The sequence below is a fragment of the Vicia villosa genome, unplaced genomic scaffold (genome assembly GCF_029867415.1).
Source record: "Vicia villosa cultivar HV-30 ecotype Madison, WI unplaced genomic scaffold, Vvil1.0 ctg.001112F_1_1_1, whole genome shotgun sequence".
Taxonomy (NCBI): domain Eukaryota; kingdom Viridiplantae; phylum Streptophyta; class Magnoliopsida; order Fabales; family Fabaceae; genus Vicia; species Vicia villosa.
The window spans coordinates 35,829-45,426 of NW_026705483.1; the positions used below are offsets into that span (position 1 = coordinate 35,829).

Here is a 9,598-nt window from a genome sequence, read left to right on the forward strand (position 1 = left end):
TAAATTTAAATAACAGAAATAATAAAAATAAGCTGAAATTAAAGTTTGACTTTTTAGATGTAATTTGAGGTAATGCCAGGGTAGGTGTTTGATCTTCCTTATAATGACTCTGTAAAAAGATCTCTTCAACAAGTTCATAGACTGCAACTATTTATTCTTAAGGGTGTTTCCCTAAGTCCTTAGTGGAAAGCCTTTTGGTTTGCAATCCTATTGCCTAAGTCCTTAGAAACAAAGGTTTGCAAACCAAAGATGTAAATAATCAAGAATGTTCAAATAACCTTTCGGTATCCCTAGTCCTAGGTGATAACTACTAGATCAAATTGTTTAAAAACCTTAACAACCGTAGTCCTACAAATTGTTAACCGTAGATCAATCTTTGTTTTTCCGACAAAGAAGGCATAAAAACATTAAACAATCAAATTGCATAAAACTAATACTTGATTAAAGAAATACGTAATTCAAAAGTCATTACAATTCAAATCAGGTACACCCCCCTGACATTGGGGGGTTTAGCCTCTCATAATATTCAAGAAACCAAAATCAGAAAGTTTAGACATTTACAAAAGATTAGGAGAACTCTGATCTTCAATGGTTTCCACCGTTGAATCTCTTCGTCTTCCACAACCTTGATAACGCTATCTTGCTCTCTTCTGGAATTCTTTTGTACGATCCAAAAAGTGTCTTCTCTTTGTCTCTCAATCCTCTTTTAATCCCTCTAGGTTTTCAGATCTCCGCCGCAATACCCAAACTGCCTCTGGACTTTAAAAAGATTGGAAAAACCAAAATTCAGAAATTCTGTCCGCACAGCTGACACGGCCGTGTCACTTGACACGGGCAGACCGTGTCAGCTTCTGGTCTTAGGGCTGAGTTTCTTCAGGGGGTCTGACACGGCCGTGTCAGGTGACACGGTCAGACCGTGTCCGCCTCTGCCCATATGCTCTTTTTTTGCTTTTTGCTCCCTTTTCTCACACCTCTTGGCTATGCGATCTTCCATAAATCCGAAGCTAACCTGAAACCATTACCAAACGAGATCAAAAGCATCTAATTTAGAATGAGAATGACACAAAAACAAACTTCACACAAATAAACACTAGTGCAAAAAGATTAATATAATTTTAAAATTTACACCCATTATACTAAAAACGGGTGTAAATAAGAAACGCGGTGACAATTTTGTAAATAAAGTATCATTTTAAGTATTATCATGTGACAATATACACCCTATTTTCTAAAAACGGGTTTAAATTAAAAATATTATTATAATCAAATTTCAATTACTCCCTTTAATTGAAAAAAGGGTGTAAATTTATATAAACTACAAATTTTTATTTAATTTTATAACTCAAAATACAAATTTTTATTTAATTTTATAACTCAAATCTATGTAACATATTAACAAATAATTTAAATATTATTAATAAATTAATGAAAATTTAAATTTATAAGATAATTTAAACATTATTATGAATATTAATGGTATAATAAATCGAATATAATAATCTAATTTCATTCTAAACCCAGTTTTCAGAAACTCTCGTTCTAAACCCCAGTTTTCAACAAATTTCACCGAAAACGGAATCGAAGAAGAAAGCCGCATCAGAATTTTCAACGAATTTCTGAGTTCTTCTCATAGAGAATCCAAACCCAGTTTCATCGCATTTCACCAAACCCTTTTCACCATCGCAGTGACGGCAACGAAGCTGAAGAATGTTCACCATCGCTCATTTCACAGGACGACATCGCATTGGTAAAACGAAGGTAGGGTTTTATACTTTGAGCACATGCATTGGTAGCTGAAGAATTAGGGTTTTATACTCCTGAAAATAGACTGTTGGTTCAGAAATTAGTTCCTATTGTTTGAATGTCCTGTGTTGTGTATGATTATTTTAGTAAATTTAAGCATTACTCCTTATTCAGGAAGTGAAATTGTTTTGAGTGAGCTTTTCTTGAGTCTTAGGGATCATTTTTACAGAGTCAGATTTTGGGTTGTCTTGTAGTGTGATTTCGTGTTGTTTTGCGGTTTTCCGCAGGGTGAGAATAAGAGTTATTGTTGTGGGTTTTGCAGCGTGTGAATCTCGGTTCTGCAAGGGTGTGAAATGGGTTATTTGCTGCAGATGAAAAAATCTCCATGTTCTCTGGGTTGTCGGGTCAATTATACAGTGAAAGGAACCGCAACTTGTACGTGTGAAGCCAGAGAAAAGTTAGGGAGTGGGAATGGACTGAGTGGTTAGGTTTAGTACTTGAGCTCATGAGGAGTGAGTTGGATGAAACTCCATTTTCAATTGCATAAACAAGCTCTTTAGAACCTAATGTTCTTGCCATGACCTAAATGTTCTCTTCTTTTTTTACAAAACAGGTTCTCAAAGGAAGCCTCAAGAACAAAGGCAATGACGTGAAAAGCTTGGACAATTGCGAATGTGTATTTTATGAAGATATTGAAGGCTCACAAGATGTTCGGAATCCAACCGTATCTGCATTAACTTTTGGCAAATCGACCAATTTAAGGTCTTCTAACCAGGACATCACTTGTTGCCATTCTTACTCGGGAATCCCTTCATTTGTGAAATGCCTTCAATTTCGGATCTGTTCTCTATAGTAACAGGTATTAACTTCTTCTCAATACTCAAGCTTATTTCTCCTACATCTGTTTTATAACTAAGAGCTAAATTAACTTTAAAATTATTCATTAATAGACCGCTCTCGTTATACACATCACAGAGAAAGATGGCTTGCCGGCAGTTATGGGCTTCAAGAGCTGCATCATACCTCAGGATCTCTGTCTTTCACAGAAGCTTCTCTTATGGTACGTAATCTCATTCCGTCACCTTCTTCTTTCATTTGTTTTTCGTAATTCACTTAAGATCGTATCATGGCATTTCATTTTGCAAGTTTTGGATACAATCTGTAGATTTTAGATTTCGATTCATGTTCTTCGATTTCCTGTCTGGAATTTTTTTCCTGTTTTTTAGGGTTGAGTTTTTTTGCTGATGCTAAATGGTTTTTGTTTGTTTTGCAGAATGGTGGAAACTCGTCTTATACTGTTGTAGATCATACTTACGATGCAGTTGTGGTTGGTGTTGGTGGTGCTGGTTTGAGAGCTGCTATTGGACTTTCGGAACATGGATTCAATACTGCTTGTATTACTAAGCTTTTCCCAACTCGTTCACATACTGTTGCAGCTCAGGTATATGAGATTTTGTAGTTTTGCTAACTGTTGTTTGGGTTGTTTGTTATGCATGTGTATAGGGAGAGGTTTTTATTGCATTGGTGATTTTGAAATATGGGTATTTGTTATGGATTCTGTTGGTTGAGTCTTTTGGTTGGTTGCCAGTATGAGTGCGGACTGTGTAGAAAGAATTTATCTGGTTGAGGTGTAGTAAATTTTTTATGCGTTGGAACTTTGAGAAACCCTCTAGTTTATAATCTATAGTAGTCTTTTGTTCTATTGCAGTGGGTGACGGTGTAGACAAGGATCCCATTTAATGGCAAAAAGATTTGACTGTTGTTTTTAATTTAAAAACATTTTAATATAGTAGACTTCTTGATGAATATATCGAGCCCGGCTTTTTTTACTTCCCCAAGAACTTTGGAACTACAAATCTAGATAAAACATAGTTTTTTCCTGTCTGGAAGTGTATTTCTTTACACAAGCGCGCTTTTGTTTTCTTGTTTGGAAGTGTATCTCTGGAATCAAGTGTGGTTTTTAAGATACACGAGGTGAATTAAGTTGGGTCCCAAATATCCCATCAATACGAATTTGGTTTCACTTGACACCATCTATCGCTCGACTTTTCCACATAACTCATCCTTGTTTGACATTCCACTGTTACTTTGTGAGACATGAAAATGTGAAATTTTAAACTTGGAACAGAATATTGTTTATTGATGAAAGATGGGAATTTAATCAGCTCTTTGTCGACTTTTTGTTTTGAAAAAAATATTAAGTTGGATATTCTCCTACAATTCTAGTTTTTCTCTCCCCATATAGTTAGTTGTGAAATAAAACGTACTAGTGGACGTTCGCAGTAAAACTTTCTTCTTTTCCTGAATATGCTAAGTACATATGAACGAAATTTTTCTTTTGGGATGTTTTTATCTTTCATGTTCTTGATGCATCAGGATGCCATCCAATATATGTGTAGGGAAGCGCCAAAAGCAGTTATTGAACTAGAGAATTATGAGTTGCCTTTTTCTCGAACAGAGGAGGGAAAAATATATCAGCGTACATTTGGTGGCCAAAGCTTAAACTTTGGAAAAGGTATATCCAGGTTTTGGTGCAGGGTTGTGTACATTTTCTTTTAAGAAGAGGTCTGATGTGAGCCTCTATTTATGGCTGAAATACAGGTGGTCAAGCTTACCGTTGTGCATGTGCTGCTGATCGAACTGGACATGCTTTATTGCACACTCTCTATGGCCAGGCTATGAGACACAATACACAGTTTTTTGTGGAATATTTTGCCTTGGATCTTATAATGAATAGTGATGGTAAGTTGTTGCTGAAAACAGCCTGCTTTCACTTAATTTGCAATAAATTACTCTAACCAAGGTATCAGCTTTCATTGGCATTAATAAGCAGTTTCTTCATATAAATTGACTTATTTGTTCTCTACAGATTTTAAATAAGTTATGTTTTATATACCAATTGCTTTATCAAACATGTTACAGTGGTGAACGAGAGGAAAAAATATCTGTTTGTTCCATTTATAATGATTATGTTAACTAATTTTCATATTGGATATGTAGGTACTTTCCAAGGAGTGATTGCCTTAAATATGGAGGATGGGACACTACATCGTTTCCAAGCTGCTTCAACAATTTTGGCCACAGGGGTAACATAATTTTTCTGTGGTTTATTGTCACTGAAGTTTTTGTTGCACTTGCTTGTTATGGATCATTGAGATATTTTATTCTGCACCAGGGTTATGGTAGGGCATACTTCTCAGCAACCTCAGCACATACATGCACTGGAGATGGCAATGCCATGGCTGCACGTGCTGGAGTTGCACACTGACACCACTATATGAATAATTTATGAATATTAGTGAGTTTTATTTTATCGCCTAATTCACAATGAGCTTTTGTGATATAATCTCATTATTCATCGCTTTTGTTTTGAAGCCTTAATGTTAGACTCTTGCTTGGTTTGGTCACTATCTGTTCCGTTATACACACACAAACAGAAGAGACACCAAGGTCATAGAATTGTTTCCAAATTGTTTTTCATGAGATCTGATTTCTCTCCTCTCTGTATTTGAACAAGGTTGCCATTTTGCTTCTCACTGAAATCACTCCAAAAAGCTTTGCGGTTCACAATGCCACAGAGGTGGCTCGGTTTGTGGTAAGTTCTAAGTTTATTGTGGAAATAGAATTGTGCTAATTAAGTATTTTTGTTTATTTTGCACATCATGACATTTCTACCTCAACATTGTTTAGTGACAAATATTAATTCTAATGCTCTAGGTCAGGCCAGTGGCACGGCTTTCTCTGGTACTGTATCTCGTTGAAAGGATTGTTACCATTCTTTCAATGGGGATGCTTAAATTGCTTGGCTCAAAAGGAAGTAGGTATGCTTAAAAGATAGCCACTGATTGATCTTCACTTCTTGTAAATTAGTTTATTGTTTTTTACTTATTTACGCGTGTTTTGAAATCTGATTCTTATTTGTGATGTGAATCTTAGTCCCTTCATCATAGGGATGACATTTTTTTTCTCACTGCACCGCGATAACTGCATTTTCTAAGGTTGTTTTTGTTTATAAGTGTGATAAAGAGATTGATTAAATGGAGAAATGAAGTTACTTTGTTGATCACTAGGGTTTTGTTACTTTACTCTATGATGATCAGCATTTTGATGCTGCTAACAAACAATGGGTGGTTTTCTTTTCAAAAAATTGTTTTTGTCTCTGGCTTAAGATCCCAATCTCAAATTCAAATCCAGTCTTTTCTATTAATATTTGGAGGATATAAAATATTTCTTACATTCTTTGGTTGCTTTTAAGGTGGAAATTACTGTAGCTCATGAACTAGCACATCAATGGTTTGGCAATCTTGTTACAATGAAGTGGTGGACCAATTATGGATGAATGATGGTTTTGCAACACGAGTAAGTTTTGTTACTCACATCATATTATTACCGTTACAGAGTTTTGTTATTTTTGGTGTTTTTTAATTTTATTGCTAGAATTAATTTTCTGCATATACAGAAGCTAAAGCTTGCACTGGAAAATGTCAAAAGAGAGTATGAAAATTTGGTAGCCACTAGAAGATACTACCTATTGAATTATAATGTCAATTATAACAAGGTATGTTTTTTATCTTAACCTTTTTGACTTAGGAGAACACAAATAACATGATATTGATGATTATATTTAATGTGTTACAAAATTTAACAGGATGTTAAAATAGAGAAAATAAGGGCAGGAGCTTTTATGGTGAAGGTCACATGTGAGAAAGGTGACAAGTTGGTTGCTATTTTAGAGGCTTTTGAAAAGATGTGCGGGAATGTTGAGCAAGCAAGTGTTTCTTGTAAAAATGGGTTTTCTATGGAAGGGATTATTATGGAAGAGGATCCATCTCGATGTTAGAGATGTTAAAGAAGCGCTTCTAAAAGCTATAGGAAAGGAGAGTGGTGAAAAGGGGTCAGAAGAGCTTGACAATCATAGTAACTTTTGAATTTTTTTAAGGGTGTTAATTTGTTTAACGTCTTTTGTAGCTCAACAAGTTTTTACCTATTTTAAATTGGTATATATAAATATGTAAAAGTATTGTTGAATGATGACATGAGAATATGATGACATGAGAATGATAAATATTATTTTGAAAACTTGAATTCTTGTTGTTGGTTGTAATTAAATGTTTTTAAAATAGGGTGTAATGTAGCGTATGAAATAGGGTGTAAATGGTATAATTTGTTCATTTATAAAGGGTGTAAATTATATTAAAAAAAGGTGTAACTAAGAACATATTTACATTTGATTTTTATTAAAATAGTGTGTAATCAAAAACGTATTTACACCCGATTTTTATTAAAATAGGGTGTAATTAAGAACATAATTACACCCGATTTTTATTAAAATAGGGTGTAATTAAGAATGTATTTACACCCGAATTTTATTAAAATAGGGTGTAATTAAGAACATATTTACACCCGATTTTTATTAAAATAGGGTGTAACGTAGAACATATGTACACCCGATTTTTAATAAAATAGGGTGTAATTAAGAATGTATTACACCCGATTTTTATTAAAATAGGGTGTAACGTAGAACGTATTTACACCCGTTTTTTAATAAAATAGGGTGTAATTAAGAACATATTTACACCCGATTTTTATTAAAATAGAGTGTAATATAACATATATTTACACCCGTTTTTAAACGGGTGTAAATTTGTTAGACATTTCTCACCCGGTGAATATACACCCGTTTTTTATTTGAAAAAATGGGTGTAAATTTAATAAAAAATAGGTGTAAATTAACCTTTTTGTACTAGTGAAACTTGAAACTAGATCAATTAAAGAAAACATTTGGAAAAAAACATAAAGTGTTACCAAACATGATGATCGTGTGTCGAATTTATGATGAAAATGAGTGTAAAATGGTGACCGATCAGCACCTACAAAATGAAAAATTTATGGTTGGAACTCTTGGTTCCATATGTTACAGAATTGGATTAAGTGTCTAGATAGCTTCTATATGTGATATAGAAGGTATCTGAAACAAAAGGCCTGAAAACGCACGAGCCAAATGGAAGGTTAAAACTTTTGGTTCAAGGTAACACTTTAATGGAGGGTGAAGAGTGATTTTGTGTTTGAGGTGTTTGGGTAATGTTTGGAGATGATGGATAGCTTCTATAAGGTATATAGGAAGTGTTTGAAGGCCTGGTTTGGTAGGTTTGTGTTTGGTTTGAGTTTGGGCAAGTTAAGACCTTTGTGAAGCTTTAATGGAGGGGAAAATGGTGATTTTTGGTTAGAGGGGTTATGGGAGGTTATGGAAGTGGTAGATAGCTTCTAAATGGTATTTAGAAATTGTTTGAAACCTTGGTTGACACCCAGAATTACTTGAACTCAAAATCACTAGAAAAATACAAAGATAGAAAAAAAATGAGAATTTCATGTGAGGTATGACTTGGAGAATTCTGGTGTGTTTGATGCAAGAGGCAAGGGCCTCTATTTATAGGCACAATTTAGGGTTTGTGGAGGTAAAATACTCAGAAGTTTGAGTTCACATGTGATACTTGTACCTATTTACTTGTTTGTGAAGAAATGAAAAAAATGGACTTCCAATGGAAGTTACAAGGCTCAAGCATGCTTGTGAGACTTTATTTTGAACATCGAAACTTGCTTGTTGAGTTTGTAATGCTTTTGGTACATAAGAGACATTTGAGAGCCTCAAGGAGAGTTGACTTAGTGTATAAAGCTTCTTTATGAAAATAGCAATGGTGCCTTTAGTCTTGAAATGGAATGAAATCTTGGACAATGCTTATAACACTTGGATAATGGCTCAAAAGCAAATGCAATCTTCTGATTATGGTCCTTGGAACAAGTTATATGGGTTGTACTTGGAAGATTCTTTCAGATTTGAACAAATGTGCAAGTTAGTTCTTCATGTTCTTCATGTTCATACTTGAATTCAAGTGTTCATGGAGCCTTGTTTGCAAAATCATATCTCTTAGCTCAAGCCATGGACTTTCATGCTATTGATCTCTTTAGAAAGTCCTTGCTACATGCTTCAAATCACTTGTTAAAAGTTTTCTCAAACTCTTTTGGGATCATGGAGAAAAATGGCCATAAAGTTAAGAAAAATCTAAGTGAAACACTTAAAAATTTTCTCTGTTTTTTTAACATAATCTTCAAAATTCCATATCTCTCAAAATAATCATTTTTGATGAAAACTAGATTAGAGACAAAGTTGTTTATTTGACTAAGATCTACAACTTTCATGTTGGGAGATTTTTGAGTGTGTAAGCAAAATTTGAAATTCCCAAAATTAGGTTAAAATCACTTAAAACCCTAATTTTGACTTTTTTTACCTTTTGATTCTTGATGAATTTTCTTGATTTCTCTTGGTTAAATGTCTTATATAATCATCTGATGATGATTGGAATCCTTAAAAGTTCAAAGGTTGACCCACACAGTTGACTTTTTCCAAATGAACTGCCGTTTTGTGGATTTCATATGAATCAAGGTATCATCTTCAAATGACCGATGTGAATGGGTTATAATGTTGATTTGGATTCCTTTGAATCATGGTTTGAGCCTTAGAGTCATGTCTTGATTAAAAGTCAACCCTCTAGTGGAATTAGGTCAAAACCCTAATTTGGGGCCTCGGGTGATCTTGAGAGTTGTTGATCTTGAATTGGGATATCCTTGGACTTATATATTGATTAGAGTACCCTTTGAACCATGGGATAATGTTGAACTTCCTTCTGGGCCTCAAAACCCTAATTTGCTCAGTCTCCTCTTGATCAGCCTCCTGCCTTATGACACAAGTAACAAAAAACAAATTTTTGTATTTTTGGAATAACAAATGCTATATGCATGATGATAATGATGATCCTAATATTTGGAATATGGTGGGATCTCAGTGGTCAAAAATTGG

General features: G+C 34.2%; 1 protein-coding gene and 1 pseudogene across 1 annotated transcript; both read left to right on the top strand.

Moving 5' to 3' along the window:
* Window positions 1-1,553: 1,553 nt before the first annotated feature.
* On the top strand, window positions 1,554-5,258 carry LOC131633327 (succinate dehydrogenase [ubiquinone] flavoprotein subunit 2, mitochondrial-like). Its single transcript, XM_058904047.1, has 8 exons — window positions 1,554-1,758; window positions 2,357-2,602; window positions 2,694-2,803; window positions 3,017-3,184; window positions 4,120-4,258; window positions 4,345-4,485; window positions 4,744-4,829; window positions 4,919-5,258. The coding sequence occupies exons 2-8, from the start codon at window positions 2,566-2,568 to the stop codon at window positions 5,009-5,011; spliced, it is 774 nt and encodes a 257-aa protein (XP_058760030.1). The 5' UTR covers window positions 1,554-1,758; window positions 2,357-2,565; the 3' UTR covers window positions 5,012-5,258.
* LOC131633328 (uncharacterized) lies at window positions 5,124-6,671 on the top strand (annotated as a pseudogene).
* Window positions 6,672-9,598: the final 2,927 nt, after the last annotated feature.

Excerpts from the sequence above, each read along its gene's own strand:
- LOC131633327 (XM_058904047.1), top strand. The coding sequence starts at position 2,566 with ATGCCTTCAATTTCGGATCTGTTCTCTATAGTAACAG. Across the intron at positions 2,603-2,693 it reads TCTGTTCTCTATAGTAACAG|ACCGCTCTCGTTATACACAT; the intron begins GTATTAACTTCT and ends ATTCATTAATAG. Across the intron at positions 4,830-4,918 it reads CAACAATTTTGGCCACAGGG|GGTTATGGTAGGGCATACTT; the intron begins GTAACATAATTT and ends ATTCTGCACCAG.